Genomic DNA, 20192 nt, shown 5'->3' on the forward strand with positions numbered 1-20192 from the left:
ATAAGATCAATGTATTTTTAAATTAGAGATGACCAGATAATTTTATTTGCCATTGTTTAGAATATTCAAAAACAATTTTACCCCTCGTAAGAAACAAAGAAAAATTGATCATTTTTTTTAAACCCTGAAAGTTCATAAAAATCCATAATTATTTTGATAAAATCCTCAACTATGTAGTATGTGCCTATACCAATTTGTTTCAAAACAAAAACTTATTCAACTAAAGGTTATTAGAGGGGAGAAGGTACGAAAATATTAGCTAGAAAATCTCAACTTCTCTGCTCAAAATATGTACTTTTTTTTTCAACTCGACGAGCAGTTTTTCCTATTTTTGAACTAGAAGGAGTCTGACAGCTTTCGGAAAATGTTGCAGTTATATTTTCATAAAACCAACTTTCATTTTTTTCAACGATTTTTTCGGATTGATACTTTTTTTTTGACTTGCGAAATAATGAAATCGATTAATTTTGAAATCATCGTGAAAGCATCTCTATCAAAGTAAGGAACTGCATCACTCACTTTTAAATTTTGATAATTTTAACATCGATTTCAATCATCACAACCACGTTCGAAATTCTATCTAAGAAACATTGCTCGTGTTTGCCTCCACGCGAAGTACCTACTTAATTAAGTACATATTATTTACATGATAATTTCGATTTTTTTCCAATTTAATTTTGGTTTACAAAATTTGTATTTTTTTGCTAATTTTTGTCGTTATCTTATACATAGGTCTGAGCTTTACTAGTATAATAATCAGCCGAATGAAACGAGAGTAAACTTTCGTGTAATACAAAAAGGGAACGAATTCATTTTTAAATACTTCGCAATATTATATGTAATAGTCACATTTTTGATACTACAAATCGCACAAATTAATCACAAAACATGTCTATACTGACTTATACATATATGTAGTTATTTTTAAAAAATTAAAAGTGAATTACAATATTTTATTTGTTTGGAGGGCACAAAAATCTAGTGGAATAGAGGTTTGGGTCGAATGAACTTGAACGGGCGCTCTTTCGATAACAGTAGACTCTCGATCCGCAACGGCTGTAAGTACTTTTGTCGTGCACTGTTTTGGTTAACTTTCGTCGTCAGATTCTCGATCCGCAACGGTTGTAAAGGCTGCTGTTGTGCAGTGCTTTGGTTTACTTTCGTCTGGTTATCATCTAGACTGGCAGTACGGTTTTTATTAGCGTCCATGAAATTACGCAACTGTGCCTGAATATCCTGAGATACGTTTAAATGATCATTGAGAGAGCTGGAAATCTTGCTGATATTTTTCCTGGTGTCGCGTCCATCCGAAAGCAATTCCGGTAAATTTTCACACGAAGTGATGAGTTCAGATAGTTTGAGTTCTATCGCTTGGAGATCACTTTTCGATTTCTCTAAAGATGGTAACGTCTGTTATTGAGAAACACATACAAGGAAAAAAGAGTTAATTCTCGTGTATTTAGGCTAATCAGTTATGTAATGTAATTATGAATCAAAACTGAACTGCTTAAAATATAAGCTGAGGAAAGTTGTTCAAAAAAAAAAAAAAAACCAAAAGTACGTGTAGGTATGTCAATAAGTCATTAAAATGGTCAAGTTTTATCTGAGTAGATTACCTACTCCTTATAATGATTGATGATTAAAATTTTGAATGTGCCTGAATGTTAAGTAATGTACCTACTACCTATCATGTTCTTTGGGATTGTCCTCATGAAAAATTTCATATTACCTACATTTTTGGAAAAAGATAGGTAATTTTTGATCAATTCTAAACTCTTTCGTTTTGGATTTTTTTGTAAAATCGAAAAAAAATTACCAATTTGTAGGTACACAAAATAAGAAATCGAGTTGTTGTGGTTTTGAAAAAATCAATTTGTAAAATTGAGAACTTTTTCAACATTGGAGGAAATATTTGATGAAAAATTTTAAAACTAGCCAAGAATAAATTTTTGATTCAACGAAATGGTGCAAATTCCAAAACACTTGGCTTACCTTAGTTTTGTAATCTTGTTCGAAACGTCCGTTAAATTCCAAAATTTTATCCAGCTTATTCAGAGCGTTTTTTTCATGATTTTTGTTAACGACGATGGATTCATTCAATGTAGTTTGAAGAGAAATTATCTTATTTTGGATATCCTTAGATATTTCCGAGTTATCTTCAAGATGGGTGTAGACGTCGTTGATATTACTCTCAGTTTCATCTCTGCTTGATCGCGATTCCAACAAGTCCGTAAGATTAGACAATTTGAGTTCTATCGATCGAAGGCTACTTTCCAATTCCGATAACTTGATTTGCTCAGATTGTAATGCCTGTTGTTGAAACACGTACAACATAATATAATGATTGATTAGAATAGACATACCTATTCAAGGCTCTAAGTGAATTAGGTATTTGGAAAATTTCCTATGAAATACGATAAATAAATTTAGCGTACCTAGATACGTACAATTAAGCAATTTTCTAAAAAAAAAAAAGATCGTAAATCTTCAGACGAAATTCTATGAAGTATTCACGTACCTAGACATGTATTTTTTATGTTGAATGGCTTTTAAATTAGGTAGGGAGAGAATAATTTACCTCGGATTGTGTCGACGAAGATGAAAGCTTAATCGGTGCGATAATTTTTTTAAACTTTGCTTCAAGTTCGATCACATTGTTTTGAACCTGCTCAGAAATTTTCAACTGGCTATCAAGCATTGGGCCGCTGACTCGCGATTCGATTTCGGTTTGATTCGCATTGAAAGACTCGTAAAGTGAATCGAGATGCTTGTTGTACATCACTTCAGCTTTTTCTCGACTAAGATTTTCAGGTTTCAGCGAAGATATTCGTTTGATTAATGATTCTTGCTTTTGGAATAACGAGTCTAAATCGGCTCTGGAGTCAATCGTTATTGGCTGAATTGAACGATCGATACTGATGTTGGATTCTGTCGATGAAGTTGATGCGATCGGCTGCATGAGTTTTTTCAGCTTCGTTTGAAAATCGATTACTTTTCGTTGGATCTCGGTGGTGATTTTTTGTTGATTATCGAGAGTGGTATCGTCGTCGGTGCCTGCTTCGATCTGGATTTGATTTGAGATAAACGAGTCGTAAAGTTGAGAAAGGTGGTTGTACAGTACTTCTGCTTTTATTGCACAAATATCATCGAGTATTTCCAGCGATTCGATTCGTTCGATTAGAAAACGTTGTTTTCGGATTTGTACGTCTGCATTTTTCTCGGTTTCGGACTGTTTTGCTGGATAGGATTGATCGCCTACCTGGGCTCCTGCTGGTGATTTCGACTCGAACGATGATATGATTTTCGCCAATTTTATTTTCATAGCTGTTACTTTCAAATGGATATTGCGAATGAACGATTTCGTAACCGTATCGAACATAATATCATTGCGGGCTGTTTTTTGTTTGTTTTCGACTTCTACCAATCCCTCGTGAAAGGATAATACAGCTTCGTAAAATCTTCTTGCTTCAGTCGCGCACATGAAATGCTCTCGTTTTAATAATTCTTGTTCCAAATTGTTGATTCGAGAGGTTAAATCTTGACATATCCCGATGTTAGGGTACATGATTTTCTCTCAGATTATTTATTTACGAAATGTAAAGTGATTCTAAAGATTTTTTAAACACCAAAACCACACAATACAACGAACCAAAAAAACCAATATACATACGAAATATAGTAATACACTTGGAATGCGTAATCAACGACTTCGAAAGGTGTACTGATCAACAAACTGAACAAACGAATGGACTTCGAATAACTTGTTAATTCGAGAAAGAAAAACAGAAATGTATCACAAAGGTAAGAGAACTGACAGATGATAGCTTACTTCGACCTGCGAGTTGAGACGATTGTTTGAGCTCGAGAGTCGAGCGTTTAAATAATCAGTATAGGCCTATGTAAGTGTTATTATTACGATTTGCCAGTTTACACTTGCGATGCTGTAATCTGCTAGTTTCATGGTATTCATCAATTCATTGAGTGTTGAGCTACTATTTTTGTCGAATTGTTGATTGTTAGTCGATTGCATCATTTTGTAATTTTTAAAAATTCCGAACCAACAAAATGGTACCATAAATGTACTTACTTACTGTGGTAATTTTACATTTCTCTTTTTTGAACATTTTCTGCTCAACTTCACAAAAAGTATCAGTACTACTGATCAGTAATCGATCATGGCAAAATTTACGATAAAAAATTCCAAGGTAGGAGTATAACGAAAAATACTCCAGCACGTATACCTTAATTCAATACATTTGAAGTCCTTTGAATTTGTTGATAATCAGTGATCATTTTTTTTTTTTTTTTTTTGGAGAGTGAAGGGTACATCCTTCATTCTTTTGGTAAAGTTTCAATAATTCTTCCTTCACCTCGTATCTCATGATTTTTAATAATTTTTCGATTTTTTTTACGATGTTGGATTTTTTTAATAGAATTTTGGTTGAGTTCGCTGCTGAAAGTTCTAAAAAATTGATAGATAGGTATTGAAAAATATTTGAAATTGAAGTTTGAAAAAAATAGGTATCAATCTCTCGAAATGACAAATCTTTAAAATTAAAAAATGGTGCCAAAAATTTTCATACGCTCATTACAAGATACTAGGTGAACATAAATCGATTTTTCATTTTATACCGGAAAGAAGTAGGTCCAAGTTGAAAAAATTAGTCAGTTCTGAAGAGCTGTTGAAAAAATGAATATTATGCTGATTTTAAATTTTTGTGAATTTTTTGCAGACTTCAATTTTTATTCTCATGAAAAAAATAAAATTGAGAATGTTATTTAACGCCTGAACCAGATTCATCTGTTCTTCCTGAAAGAGTGGAAAAGAGGCTAAAAAATTTTCAAAAAAATGACGAAAAGATGTAAATAAAAATTGTTGAATGGTTCATTTCCTAAAGTCGATACACCTATTCTAATCGATTTCCACAATATTCGAGCCGATCTGGAGCCTCCAGCAATAATAGTTAAATACGATGGTTGAATATTCTCAAGCAATTTCAAATCATTATAGAGAGCATTTATATGTACGATATTTCAAATTGATTGGAGCAGATAAATTGGAAATCCGACGTGACGAGTTTCAAAAGTGTATACCTTTTTTTTTACAATTTAGAAATCTCACAGTTTTAAAAAATTCCAATATCTTCAACTTATGCTGAATGCGTTAAATCGGTTCAAAAATGGTCATAAGTGATTCGGAAAGTTCACTTAAAGAGATTGATGAAATTTTGTAAAATCGAAGAAAAATTGTTTGAAATTGGTCATTTTTCTACCCCGAAAGTTTATAAGAATCTAAATTTTGATAAAATTCTCAACTTATGTACCTACATGTTTGCTTCAAAACAGAAACCTATACTCGAGTGAAAATTATTAGAGTAGCCCAACTATGAAAATTCGCAAAAAAATCTCTAATTTTTTGCTCAAAATACATTTTTTTTTACTCGACACACAGTTCTTCCTATTTTTCTACTGGTAGGGGACTTGGAAGTGAACCTAATCCACACTTGGTTCAACCCTGCTTCAAAAATTACCAGAAATGACCGATGAAATTATAATAAAGAAACTGATCGTTATGAAAATTACAATTTTTTAACAGTTTTTCCGGTTTGATATTTTTTTGACTTACGAAATGATGAAACCGACTAATTTTGAAATCATTCTGAGAACACATCTATTGAAATGAGACCTACCTACATAAGTAAGTATCTATTTGCTCGATAATTTAGATTTTTTTTTTAAATTTTCATTTCGGTTCACGAAATTTGTATGTGTTTTTTTTTGCAAATTTTTGTCGTTATCTTATGAAGGTCTGAGCTTTGTTAGCATAATGATCAGCCGAATGAACAAAGAGTAAACTTTCGTGTACAAAAAGAGAACGAGTTTATTTTTAATACTTCACAATATACATGTAATATTCACATTTTTGATAATATCTACTACAAATTGCACAAATTAATCATAAAACAATTACCTATTTTTAAAAATTATAAGTAAATTACAATATATTTTATTTGTTTAGAGAACACAAAAATCTAGTAGAGTAGCAGTTTGAGCATAAATTCAGATCTAGGTACTTTAACGTTGAAATTTTCTTTGAAAAAAATCAATTTTTTCGATGAGATGAGACTGATGAGCTACGAATACGATACGGCTGAGTATTCGACGGATTAGAGAACAACGGCGGCGGCATTAGGGATTCCAGCGAATGTGTGAGATTTTGTAGTGAAGCGCTTTGTTTTACTTTCGTCCGGATATCATTTAGTATAGCAGTACGGTTGTTGTCAGTGACTAAGAAATTACGCATCTGTGTTTGAGTATCCCTAGATATGCTTAGATTATCATTGAGAGAGTTCACGATCTTGATGACATTTTTTCTGGTTTCGTATCCATCCGAACGCAGTTGCGGTAACTCTTTGCACGAAGTGACGAGTTCAGACAATTTGAGTTCTATCGCTCGAAGATTACTTTCTGATTTCAATAAAGATGCTAATGTCTAGTATTGAGAAACATATAAGGAAAAAAAGTTAATTCTCGTGTATTTAGACCAAAAATGAACTGCTTGAAATATAAATTGAGAACGTTGTTCAAAAATAAACCAAAAGTGTGTAGATATAAGTCATCAAAATGGTCAAGTTTTATCCGAGTAGATTACTCCCTACAGTGATTGATGAATAAAATATGAAATGTACTTACTCGAATTTCAAGTACTTACCTAATAAGGTGTTTGAGATGGTCCTAATGAAAATTTCATGAATTTAAAAAAAAATTGGGCAATTTTTGAGATATTCTGAAATCTTTTATTTCGGACGTTTTTGACAAATCGAAAAAAAAATCCTAATCGTAGCCTACACAAAATGAAAAAACCTGTTATGGTTTTAAAATACCTAATCAATTTGCACTTCTTTTTCATCACTTGAATGAAATGATGAAAAATTTTCAAACGAGCCGTGAGTAAATTTTTGATTCAATGAAATGGTGCTCGAGGCCTACCATCGTAGAGAGATGTTCCAGACACCTGGGATGTACCTAACCTACCTATCGATGGAGAGACGATGAATTCCAAAACACTTACCTTAGTTTTATTATCTTGTTCGAAACGTCCGTTAAATTCCAAAATTTTATCCAGCTTATTCAGAGCGTTTTTTTCATGATTTTTGTTAACGACGATGGATTCATTCAATGTAGTTTGAAGAGAAATTATCTTATTTTGGATATCCTTAGATATTTCCGAGTTATCTTCAAGATGGGTGTAGACGTCGTTGATATTACTCTCAGTTTCATCTCTGCTTGATCGCGATTCCAACAAGTCCGTAAGATTAGACAATTTGAGTTCTATCGATCGAAGGCTACTTTCCAATTCCGATAACTTGATTTGCTCAGATTGTAATGCCTGTTGTTGAAACACATACAACATAAAATAATTAGAATGGGCATATTCAAGGTTCAAGGCTTTAAGTGAATCATTGGGAAAATTTCATGAAAAACGATTATTGAATTTGGCGTAGAAAAAATTAAGCAATTTCTAAAAAAGAGATCGAAAATCTTCAGATGAATTGTTTTGATTTTGTATGATAATAGTAGCTTTTAAATTGGACAGATGAGAAGGAATAATTTACCTCGGATTGTATCGACGAAGATGAAAGTTCAATCGGTGCGAAAATTTTTTTAAACTTTGCTTGAAGTTCGATCACTTTGTTTTGAACCTGCTCAGAAATTTCCATTTCGCTATCAAGTACACCGCCTCTGACTTGTGATTCGATTTCAGTTTGATTTGAATCGAAAGACTCGTAGAGCAAATTGAGATGATTAGACATTACTTCAGCTTTTTCCGAACAAAGATCTTCTGTGGATTCTAATGAAGATATTCGTTTCATCAATGATTCTCTTTTTTGGAATAACAAGTCTAAATTAACTCTGGCTTCTGTTGATGATTTTGATTCGAACGATGATAAGATTTTCGTCAATTTTATTTTAAGGTTTGTTGTCATCAAATGGGTCTTACGCATATCCTTGGCGAAGTAGTCCGTTGATGTATAGCCATCGCAGGTTGTTTTTAGTTGGTTTTCATGTTCTACCAATGTCTCGTGAACGGATATAAGATCTTCGTAAAATATTTTTGCTTCATTCGCGCACATTTTGTGCTCTCGTTCTGATATTTGCTTTTCTAAATCATGGATTCGATACGATAAATCATTACACGACGCGTAGTAAACTGACATGATTTTTTCACTTTGACCGGTTATTTTTATTTACGAAATGTTGGATGGTACTAAAGATTTTCCAAATCGCACCACAACTTAGCTTCACTATATAGCAAAAAGAGAAAACAAACACGAAAAATATTCACATTGAATGCACGATGGATAATTTCAATCGGTAGATCGATATAATACACACTAACGAATGAGCTTTAAATAACTTGTTGATTTGAAAAAGACTGCATCTGATAAAAGTTGACTAGATCTGACAAATGAGCTGACTGTGTTTGAATGTGTGATTCGAGACCTTGTTCAAGCTCGAAAGTCGACCATTCAAACCACCAGTATATGGAGGTGCTGCCACTTGCCAGTTTGCACTTGCAGTGTCGTAGAATGCTAGTTTCTTGAAACTGTTGATACCTAACCTATCTACTTAGTACCTACCTACGTATTCATCAACTCATCAGCTGTTGAGCTTATTTTGTTGAATTTTTTATGCCAGTCTTGCTATTATTTTGTAATTTTCAAAGTGCTACCAGCCAAATGCTTTTTATTGTATGACGAATCCTCAATGTATGTTTTCATACATTTTCTACTCAACTCACTCAATGTCATAAAAAATCTCAGGACTGGTTCGCAATCGATCATAGCAGAATACTATACAAACGAAGTTCGAAAATATTGCAAAAAGAACAATATTACATACATTATTGGTTACTGATTTTCATTCTGCTCTTTGCCTCTTGTGTATCAATAATGCAATACTTAGTTATGAAACTTGAAATTTTTTCGATTTTTCTACAAAGTTTGTTTCATTAAGAATAATTAAAAAAATTCTGATCAGTTCACTGCTGAAACTTCTGAAAAAATTGATTAATTTTTAGAGATATTCGAAGTTGATTTTTTTTTAGAAATTATGTAACAATTTTTCAAAATTTTTGACCTTCTGAATTACGAAGTACATAGGTACTTTTGGCTTCAACTTGTTTAAAATTTACCTAAATGAGTAATCGTTATCCATTGAAAATAGTTCTAAAAATTGTACCTTACATAATGAACTTTAGCATACCTACTTTTCATTTTAGTATAGGTGAAAACTGTTGAAAAAAATAAATGGGATAATTTTAAACTTTTTTTTTTTTATTTTTACGAGAAAAAAAATTAAGAATTTACTCAACGTGAACTGGTTTCATTTTCTTAGAAGAAGGGGGTGAAAACTTTTCAAAAATATTGAAATAGGTAGATGCAAAAAATAAGGAATTTTCTCTGACTTGTCAGAGAACCTTTACAACCGTCAACTCCGAGTGAACTGATATTTGCCTCACTAAAAAAGCATGTCACTCAGATCTCAGGTCCACATTTTGAGCTGCCGAAGTTTATTTTTTGATTATTAGGTAGGTAGCTAGGTACATGGGTGGTTATTTTTTGAAAATGCCGAAAATATCATATTGGTAGGTATATTATTTTTCTAGAAACAGAGTAATTTTCAAAGATGAGTTTTGCAATTTTTTTTCGTCCTCTATTGCTATTATTTTTGGGAAGAAAGTCCCATAGGAGGCTTGAAAATTCAATGATTTTTTTTTGGAGACACAAAATCAACGACTTCATTGAGAAAAATGAATAAGGTCAATATACATATGCACTATGTAAGTATTTTTAAATCAGAAACGACCAGATAATTTTATTTACCATTTGTCTACCATTCAAAAACAATTTTACCATTTTTATTTACTCATTGTTTCCCGCATTATTATTTAAACTCTTAAGAAACGAAGAAAAATTGATCATTTTCTCAACGCCGAAAGTTCATAAAAATCCATATTCTGATAAAATCCTCAACTGTGTACCTCTTACCTAATTTGTTTCAAAACAGAAATATTTCATCAGCGTGGAAGTCAGTCCTGGTGACCTGCTTCAAAATGACCTGAAATGATCAATAACGTTGTAATCAAGAAACTGGTCATTATTAAAATTTCAATTTTTTTCAACGATTTTTTTCATTTCATATTTTTTTTGACTTGCGAAATGATGAAATCGACTAATTTGGAAATCATCGTGAGGCCATATCTATCGAAATGAGGAATTGCATCATTTACTTTTAAATTTTTATAATTTCAACATCAATTTCGATCATTACAACCACGTTCAAAGTTCGATCTAAGAAACATTGTTCGTGTTTGCCTTCACGCGAAGTACCTACTTAATTAAGTACATTTTTTATTTAAGTACATGATAATTTCGATTTTTTCCAATTTAATTTTTGGTTTACAAAATTCGTATTTTTTTGCACATTTTTTTCGTCATCTTATGAAGGTCTGAGCTTTCCTAGCAGAATAATCAGCCGAGTGAAACAAATTTATTTTTAAATATGTACATACTTCAAAAACAGTAGGTATATATAATATTCAAATTTTTTGATACTTTAATTATACAAATTAATCACAAAACAGTTATTTTTAGAAAATTACAAGTGAATTACAAAATTTTATTTTGTTTAGAGAGTACAAAAATCTAGTAGAGTAGTATTTTGAGCATTCAAATCTAGATAGGTACTTTAACCTCGAAATTCTCTTCGAAAATAAAAATCTTTTCTTTGGATCAAATTATGCTACCTATACGATAAGACGGCGGCTGCAGTAGGGCTTTTTTAGTGCAGCGCTTCGCTGTGATCTGAATATCATCTAAAATATCAGCACCTAGCCACCTACCTACGGTATTTGTAAGAGGCTAGTAAATTACACACCTTGGCTTGAATATCTTTAGATATGTTCACATAATCTTTGGAAGAGGTGGAAATCTTGATGACATTTTGCCTGGTTTCGTGTCCATCCGAACGTATATGCGGCAAATCTCTGCACAAAGTGACGAGTTCTGACAATTTGAGTTCTATCGCACGAAGATTACTTTCCGATTTCGATAAAGATGGTAACGTCTGTTATTAAGAAACAATGTACAAGGAAAAAGAGTAAATTCTCGTGTATTTAGGCGAATTAGGTTAGGTAATTCTGAACCAAAAATAATTGCTTATAAAATACAAGTTGAGTGGAGTTGTTTAAAAATAAACCAGAAGAGTAGGTATCAATAAGTCATTAAAGTGGTCAACTTTTAGTAGAGTGTTGTCTTCTTGAAAAATTTTGTGAATGTTTAGAAAAAATTGGGTAGATAATTTTTGAGAAATACTGAAATCTTTTGTTTTGGATTGTTTTTGGCAAATAGAAAAAAAAACAATCACCTAGTGTACTCAAAGTAAAAAGCCATTTGGAGTAGTTTTGAAATACTTAAGGTGTACCTATCATGGGAACCTATCAAAGGAGGGAAGATAAATTCCGAAACACTTACCTTAGTTTTATAATCTTGCTCCAGACGACCGTTAGATTCCAAAATTTTAGCCAGCTTATTTAGAGCGTTTATTTCACGTTGTTCGTTACCGTCGACAAATTTATTCAATGTTGCTTGAAGGCAAACTATCTTCTCTTCGATATCCTTCGACAATTCCGAGTTATCTTCTAGATGGGTGGTGATGTCGTTGATATTATTCTCAGTTTCACTTTCACCTCTGCTTGATCGCGATTCCAACAAGTCCGTAAGATTTGACAATTTGAGTTCTATCGATCGAAGGCTACTTTCGAATTCCGATGACTCAATTTGCTCAGATTGTAATGCCTACATACAACATGAAAAAATTAAAATTAGAAATAGCTTATTCAAGGTTTAGGGTGCTAAGTGAATTATAGGGGAAATTTCCTATGAAAAACAATCATTGAATTTTGCGTAGAAAAAATTGAGCAATTTCTAAAAAAAAAGATCGAAAATCTTCAGATGAAATTCTTTGAAATATTCACGTACCTATAGATGTGTATTTTTTATGATAAATATAGCTGTTTAATTTGGATAGGAAGAGAATAATTTACCTCGGATTGTGTCGACGAAGATGAAAGTTCAATCGGTGCGAAAATTTTTTTAAACTTTGCTTGAAGTTCGATCACCTGGTTTTGAATTTGCTGAAAAATTTCCATTTGGCTGTCAAGTTCACCGCCACTGACTTGTGATTCGATTTCAGTTTGATTTGAATTGAAAGACTCGTAGAGCGAATTGAGATGATTGTACATTACTTCAGCTTTTTCTGGACTCAGATCTTCTTTAGGTTCCAACAAAGACATTCGTTTGATCAAAGATTCTCTTTTTTGGAATAGCAAGTCTAAACTGACTCTGGCTTCTGCTGATGATTTTGATTCGAACGATGATATGATTTTCGACAATTTTATTTTAAGGTTTGTCGTCTTCAAATGGGTCTCGCGCATATCTGTGGCGAGGGAGCTCGTTGATGAATAGCCATTGCTAGTTGTATAGTATTTGTTTTCATGTTCTACCAATTTCTCGTGAACGGATATAAGATCTTCGTAAGATATTTTTGCTTCAGCCGCGCACATTTCGTGCTCTCGTTCTAAGATTTGCTTTTCTAAATTAAGAATTCGATCCGATAGATTATAGCACGATGCCACGTAATTTGACATGGTTTTTTCACTTTTACCGGGTATTTTTATTTGAGAAATGTTGGTTGGTACTAAAGATTTTTCAAATCTCACCACCACCACCTAGCTTCACTATAGCGAACAGAAAAAACAAACACGAAAAATATTCACATTAAATGCACGATGGATAATTTTAACCAATCGATCGATAAACAATACACACTAACGAATGAGCTTTAAATACCTTGTCGATTTGAAAAAGACTGCATCTGATAAAAGCTAACTACGAGTAGAACTGACAAATGAGCTGTCTGCGATTCTGGATTCTAGACCTGGTTCAAGCTCGAAAGTCGAGCATTATTAAGCCACCAGTATATGGAGGCGTTGCTACTTTCCAGTTTGCACTTGCAGTGTTGCAGAATGCTGGTTTCTTGATATCACCTATTCATCAAGTCATCAGCTGTTGAGCTAATTTTGTTGAATTTTTTTTTATTAGCCTTGTAACCATTTTGTAATTTTTATAAATGTATTTTTAAATCAGAAACAGGCAGATAATTTTATTTACCATTTGTCTAGAATTCGTAAACAATTTTACCATTTTTATTTACCCATTATTTCCCAAAATTGCATGATCATTTATATAATGCTGAAAGTTCATAAAAATCCTGATTTTGATAAAATCCTCAACTATGTACCTCCTACCTATTTGTTTCAAAACACAAACCTACTTACTTGAGTAAAAATTATTAGAGAGGCAAAACTAAGAAAATTTTAGCAAGAAAATCTCACCTTCTCAACTCAAAATACATACGTACTACGTCGGTATACATACACATTTTTTAAAAACTCGGCATGCAGTTTTTCACATTTTTGAACTAGAAGGGGTCTATCTCTCGGAAAATGCTGCAGTAATATTTTCATAAAACTAACTTTAAAATTCATTTCATCAGCGTGGAAGTCAGTCCTGCTTCAAAAATGACTAGAAAATATCAATAAAAAGTTAGGATCAAGAAACTCATCATTATTAAAATTTCAATTTTTTTCAATGATTTTTTCTATTTGATATTCTTTTGACTTGCGAAATGATGAAATCGACTAATTTTAAAATCATCTTGAGAGCATCTCTATTAGAGTAGGTATGGAACTGCATCACTCGTTTTTAAATTTTGATAATTTTAACATCGATTTCGTTCATCACAACCACGTTCAAAGTTCGATCTAAGAAACATTGAGTACCTTCATAAGTAGGTATTTATTTGATAATTTCGATTTTTTTTAAATTTTAATTTTGGTTTACAAAATTTGTATTTTTTGCAATTTTTTTTCGTCTTCTTATGAAGGTCTGAGGTTTGCTAGCAGAGTAAACTTACGTGTACAAAAAGGGAACGAATTCAGTTTTAAATACAGGTATGTAATATTCACATTTTTGATACAACAAATTGCACAAATTAATCACAAACCATGTCTATACTTACTTATAGTTATTCTTAAAAATTAGAGGTGAAGTATAATATTTTACGTATTATGTTAGAGGGCATAAAAATCCAGTGGAATATAGGGTTGTAGCATGAATTCAGATCTAGGTATACCTAATTAAAATTTTGATATTGTCCTGTGCGCAAATAATTATTTGATGGATCAAATGAGCTACCATACGATCCATACCTCGATAAAATATTCCTAAACAGTTGATCTGAGGGCTTTTGTTGTGCAGTGCTTTGGTTTACTTTCGTTAGAATATTATTCAGAATAGCATTACTAGAGCGGGAAAATAACGTAAAAAAGCAGGGGCAAAAAGGAAAAAATTGGCACATAAATTTTTTCTTCGGGAATGTGTTCAGATGGACCCTCTGAACCACCAAAAAAAAGCCGACTCTCCTACCCCCGGAGGAAAATTTTTTAGGGGGCTGAAACCGGTTCCGATTTACGTTTTTTGCGTTTTACTCCGTAAATATTAGGTTTTTGAGAGAAACTACCATGACAAAAAATGTTCCCCTTCAAATTCTCGACAATTTGATACTACGCTCGATACCCATTCCTCAAGGGGGGTGTCCAAAAAAGGGGTGGAAAGAGTAGGTGTTTCAAAAAAGGTCAGTCCAATAAATTGATCAAAATTACCACTTAAAATCATTCGTTTTCGCTAAAATTTTTTTTACAAAGTCTACTCACCCAACTACTAATCAAACTACCATTGGTTTGACTTCAACCCTTCTGAGGGGCTCGTGAGGGTTGCTTGATTTTTCAAGTAACACACTACTGAATCATATATTTGAAAAACAAATCTGGACGTGCGATATATCGAATAGTATGTTTTCGAGGTCGCTGAATACGAATATGAACTTATTTTTTGAATACAACCCCTGAAAGCCCCGTCTGTGCCCCAAAATGGGGGTCAAAATTTTGAAAAATCGTGAAAAGTCGAGTGATATATCGAATGGTACGTTTTTGAGGTCGCCGAGTGCGAATATGAACTTATTTTTTGGGTCCCACCCCCCAATGTCTCTCTGTGCCCCAAAATGAGGGTGAAAATTTTGAAAAAACGTGAAAAGTCGAGTGATATATGGACTTGAATGTTTTCGAAGTCACTGAGCACGAATATGGCCATATTTTTTGGGCCCAACCCCTTACAGCTCCCAACCGCCCCAAAAAAGGCCAAAATTTTGAAAAAATGTAAAAAGTCGAGTGACATATTGAATGGTATGTTTTCGAAATCGCTGAGTACGAATATGAACTTATTTTTTGCCTACAACCCCTCAAAGCCCTTCTGTGCTCCAAAATGAGGGTCTGAAGATGGTAATAATCATTCATTGAAACTTTAATGTGGAGAGAACTTAGAAGGAGAGAGAGATTCCAACCAGCAGGAAAATTTTTGAACAAAACCAAGTACGTAAACCAAAACTAAAGAACATGCAAAAATACCCAACAGCAAAAATTTCAATTCTAGGCATTTCAAGTCCATTTTTTGATTTTTGGTAAACTTTTTAAATTGTTGCAAAATAATTATTTAAAAAAATTAAAATTTCTCGTAACCAAGCAGACGTTTTAGAGTTATTTGAGCACTTCTGGAGTCTCTTACAGATATCTGGAAGTTGAAATTTCCACAAAATGCAACCAAAAATTTACAAAAATCAGCTGGAGGCTCCAGAACGACTCGAAATGACTTGAAAGTGTTTTCAGTCGATTTAGGGAATCGAAAATGGAATACATACCAAAACAGCTTTCTAGCTTTATCAAGTAAAAATTCTATCCTATTTAGGGGGCGTAAGGGGATTCTGAGGAATGGTAAGTAGAGCAGGAAAAAAGTGCATATTCCAGTTTAGTGTCTCAAAAACATACCTACAAGTCGATATATCACTCGACTTTTCACGATTTTTCAAAATTTTGACCCCCATTTTGGGGCACAGACGGGGCTTTCAGGGGTTGTATTCAAAAAATAAGTTCATATTCGTATTCAGCGACTTCGAAAACATACTATTCGATATATCGCACGTCCAGATTTGTTTTTCAAATATATGATTCAGTAGTGTGTTACTTGAAAAATCAAGCAACCCTCACGAGCCCCCCAGGAGGGTTGAAGTCAAACCAATGGTAGTTTGATTAGTAGTTGGGTGAGTAGACTTTGTAAAAAAATTTTTAGCGAAAACGAATGATTTTAAGTGGTAATTTTGATCAATTTATTGGACTGACCTTTTTTGAAACACCTACTCTTTCCACCCCTTTTTTGGACACCCCCTCTTGAGGAATGGGTATCGAGCGTAGTATCAAATTGTCGAGAATTTGAAGGGGAACATTTTTTGTCGTGGTAGTTTCTCTCAAAAACCTAATATTTACGGAGTAAAACGCAAAAAACGTAAATCGGAACCGGTTTCAGCCCCCTAAAAAATTTTCCTCCGGGGGTAGGAGAGTCGGCTTTTTTTTGGTGGTTCAGAGGGTCCATCTGAACACATTCCCGAAGAAAAAATGTATGTGCCAATTTTTTCCTTTTTAAAACCGCTATTTGCCCGCTCTATACGGTTACTGTCAGCGGCTAAAGAATTATACAGTTGTATTTGAATATCCTTAGATATGATTAAATGATCATCTAGAGAGCTGCAGATCTTACAATTAGTGGTATTTTTCCTGGTTTCGTGTCCATCCGAACGCAATTGCGGTAACTCTTTGCACGAAGTGATGAGTTCAGACAATTTGAGTTCTATCGCTCGAAGATTACTTTCCGATTTCGATAAAGATGGTAACGTCTAGAAACAAATACAAGCAATAAACAGTTAGTTCTCGTGTACTTATTGAAAAATTTCATGCATTTAAAAAAAAAAATTTTTTTGGAAAATCGAAAAAAAACAAATAATTATTGCAAATATAAGAAGACAAGTTGTTGTGGTTTTGAAACAATCAATTTGTAAAGTTGAGAATTTTTTTGGAGGGAATAATTAAAAATTTTCAAACGAGCCAAGAATAAATTTTTGATTTAACGAAAATGATGAAAATTCCAAAACACTTACCTTGGCTTTATAATCTTGTTCGAAACGTCCGTTAAAATCCAAAATTCTTCCCAGCTTATCTAGAGCGTTTTTTTCATGATGTTTGTTAGCGTTGATGGATTCATTCAATGTTGTTTGAAGAGAAACAATCTTCGTGAGAATATCTTTAGATAATTCCGAGTTGTCTTCAAGATAGGTGTACATGTCGTTGATATGACTCTCAGTTTCATCTCCACTTGACCGCGATTCCAAGAAGTCCATAAGATTAGTCAATTTGAGTTCAATAGATCGAAGGCTACCTTCGAATTCCGATAACTTAATTTGCTCAGATTGTAATGCCTGTTGTTGAAACACATACAACATGAAATAATTAGACTAGACATATTCAAGGTTCAAGTCGCTTAGTGAATTATTAGGAAAATTTCCTGTGAAAAACGATCATCAAATTTAGCGTAGATAAATTTAAGCAATTTTCTAAAAAAAAGATCAAAAATCTTCAGATTAAATTCTTTGTAGTATTCGCATACTTTATACCTATATGTATTTTTCATGATGAATAGCATTTAAATTAGGTAGGGAAAGAATAATTTACCTCGGATTGTGTCGACGAAGATGAAAGTTTAATCGGTGCGAAAATTTGTTTCAACTTTGCTCGAAGTTCGATCATCTTGTTTTGAATTTGCTCAGAAATTCTCAACTGGCTAGCAAGTATTGGGCCGCTGACTCGTGATTCGATTTCAGTTTGATTCGAATTGAAAGACTCGTAGAGGGAATCGAGATGATTGTACATTGCTTCAGCTTTTTCTGGACTAAGATCTTCTTTAGGTTCCAACAAAGATATTCGTTTAATTAATGATTCTCGCTTTTGGAATAACGAGTCTAAATTGGCTCTGGTGTCGATCGGTGTTGGCTGAATTGAATGATCGATATTGATGTTGGATTCAGTAGATGAAGTTGATGCGATCGGTTGCATGATTTTTTTCAGCTTCGTTTGAAAATCAATTACTTTTTGTTGGATTTCTCTGGTAATTTTTCGTTGATTATCGAGAAGGGTATCGTCGTCGGTGCCTGCTTCGATCTGGATTTGATTTGAGGTAAACGAGTCATAAAGTTGAGAAAGATGACTGTAAAGTACTTCTGCTTTTATTGCACAATTAATATCTTCGAGTATTTCCAGCGATTCGATTCGCTCGATTAGAGAACGTTGTTTTCGGATTTGTAAGTCTGCATTTTTCTCGGTTTCGGACTGTTTTGCTGGATGGGATTGATCGCCTACCTGGGCTCCTGCTGGTGGTTTTGATTCGAAAGATGATAACATTTTCGCCAATTTTATTTTAAGGTTTGTCGTCTTCGAATGGGTCTCGCGCATATACTTGCTTAAGGAGCTCGTTGATGAATAGCGATTGCTAGTTGTTGTATGGTATTCGTTTTCATGTTCTACCAATTTCTCGTGAACAGATATAAGATCTTCGTAAAATATTTTTGCTTCAGTCGCGCACATTTCGTGCTCTCGTTCTAATATTTGCTTTTCTAAATTAAGGATTCGGTCCGATAAATTATAATACGACGCCAAGTAACTTGACATGATCAAAACTCGCCACAGCCTAGCTTCACTATAGCGAAAAGAAAAAACAAACTCGAAAAATATTCACATTAAATGCACTATGGATAATTTCAATCAGTCGATCGATAAACAATACACACTAACGAATGAGCTTTAAATAGACTGCATCTGATAAAAGCTAACTACGAGTAGAACTGACAAATGAGCTGACTGTGACTCAAGATTCGAGTCCTTGTTCAAGCTCGAAAGTCGAGCATTATTAAGCCACCAGTATATGGAGGTGTTGCCACTTTCCAGTTTGCACTTGCAGTGTTGCAGAATGCTGGTTTCTTGATAGGTACCTATTCATCAAGTTATCAGCTGTTGAGCTAATTTTGTTGAATTTTTTATATTAGTTTTGCCATCATTTTGTAATTTTCAAAATTCCAAACCTGAAAAATGGATTCTACATTTTCTGCTCAACTCACGCCAATGTCACAAAAATTATCAGTAGGTACTGATCCGTAATCGATCGTGCTAAATTTACGATAAAAAATTCTAAGGTACCTTCAACGAAAAATACTCGAGTACGTAAATCTTAATTCAATTTAAAGTCCTTCGAATTTGTTGATAATCGGTGATCACTTTTTCTTTTTTTTAAAGAGAGAGTGAAGAGCACATACTTCATTCTTTTGGTAAAGTTTCAATAGTTCTTCCATCGCCTCGTATCTCAATTATGCAGCTTTTATTTTGAAAACATGACAATTTTTAGTAATTTCGATTTTTTTTACGATGTTGGTTTTTTTGGGTAGAAGTTTTGATGAGTTCGCAGCTGAACCTTCTGAAAAAAATTGATAAATATTGAAAGATATTCATGATTGAAATTTGAAAAAATACGTGTCAATTTCTTGACATCACAAATTTTTAAAATTTTTGGCCTCAATTTTTTAAAAATGTGTTATTGTTATGAGTAAAAAATGGTTCCAAAAATTTTCTTACACTCATTACAAGAAAGGTAAACATCAATAGATTTTTCATTTTATAGCGGGATTGAGTTACAAAACTGTTGAAAAAATGAATAGGATGATTTTAAATTGTGAATTTTTAGCAGGCTTCAATTTTTATTTTAATGAAAAAAGAAAATTGAGAATGTCATTTAACGCCTGAACCAGGTTTTGTTCTTCCTGAAAAAGTGGAAAAGAGGCTAAAAAATTTTCAAAAATTTTGAAAGATCCAATTGAGAAATTGTTAAACGGTTTATTTACTAAAGTCGACATTCCCAATCGGTTTCCATCAATATTTGAGGCGATCTGGAGCCTCCATGCAATAGTTGAATATTCCCAAGCAATTTTAAATCGAATTGAAGAGCGTTGTGCGTACAACATACCAAATCGATTGGAGCAGATAAATTGGAAATCCGATGTGACGAGTTTCAAAAGTTTATTTTTTTTTTTTACAAAAAATCTCACAATTTAAAAAAATTCCAATATCTTCAACTTAT

General features: G+C 33.0%; 5 protein-coding genes across 9 annotated transcripts in view; 1 reads left to right on the plus strand and 4 right to left on the minus strand.

The window, feature by feature from the left end:
- The window catches only part of CaMKI (Calcium/calmodulin-dependent protein kinase I), a 481648-nt gene that overhangs the window by 134782 nt on the left and 326674 nt on the right, over positions 1-20192 (plus strand). The gene's annotated exons all lie outside the window — the stretch shown is intronic.
- Positions 766-3879, minus strand: LOC135843576 (ankyrin repeat domain-containing protein 26-like). The gene is made up of 3 exons (XM_065361507.1): positions 2579-3879; positions 1993-2310; positions 766-1410 (listed from the first exon to the last, which is right to left on the minus strand). The coding sequence occupies exons 1-3, from the start codon at positions 3563-3565 to the stop codon at positions 979-981; spliced, it is 1737 nt and encodes a 578-aa protein (XP_065217579.1). The 5' UTR covers positions 3566-3879; the 3' UTR covers positions 766-978.
- Positions 5864-8544, minus strand: LOC135843794 (uncharacterized). The gene is made up of 3 exons (XM_065361809.1): positions 7617-8544; positions 7073-7390; positions 5864-6493 (listed from the first exon to the last, which is right to left on the minus strand). Exons 1-3 carry the CDS (start codon positions 8217-8219, stop codon positions 6104-6106), a joined length of 1311 nt encoding a protein of 436 aa, XP_065217881.1. The 5' UTR covers positions 8220-8544; the 3' UTR covers positions 5864-6103.
- Positions 10533-13072, minus strand: LOC135843960 (uncharacterized). Of its 2 annotated transcripts, XM_065362028.1 has the most exons (4): positions 12915-13072; positions 12110-12802; positions 11538-11861; positions 10533-11130 (listed from the first exon to the last, which is right to left on the minus strand). In XM_065362028.1, the coding sequence occupies exons 2-4, from the start codon at positions 12710-12712 to the stop codon at positions 10903-10905; spliced, it is 1155 nt and encodes a 384-aa protein (XP_065218100.1). In that variant the 5' UTR covers positions 12713-12802; positions 12915-13072; the 3' UTR covers positions 10533-10902. The 2 variants fall into 2 exon arrangements, with proteins under 2 accessions (XP_065218100.1, XP_065218099.1); XM_065362027.1 differs by having other exon boundaries at positions 12110-13048.
- On the minus strand, positions 14061-18995 carry LOC135843981 (uncharacterized). Its single transcript, XM_065362056.1, has 3 exons — positions 17741-18995; positions 17170-17487; positions 14061-16908 (listed from the first exon to the last, which is right to left on the minus strand). The coding sequence occupies exons 1-3, from the start codon at positions 18731-18733 to the stop codon at positions 16546-16548; spliced, it is 1674 nt and encodes a 557-aa protein (XP_065218128.1). The 5' UTR covers positions 18734-18995; the 3' UTR covers positions 14061-16545.

The sequence above is a fragment of the Planococcus citri genome, chromosome 4 (genome assembly GCF_950023065.1).
Source record: "Planococcus citri chromosome 4, ihPlaCitr1.1, whole genome shotgun sequence".
Classification (NCBI taxonomy): domain Eukaryota; kingdom Metazoa; phylum Arthropoda; class Insecta; order Hemiptera; family Pseudococcidae; genus Planococcus; species Planococcus citri.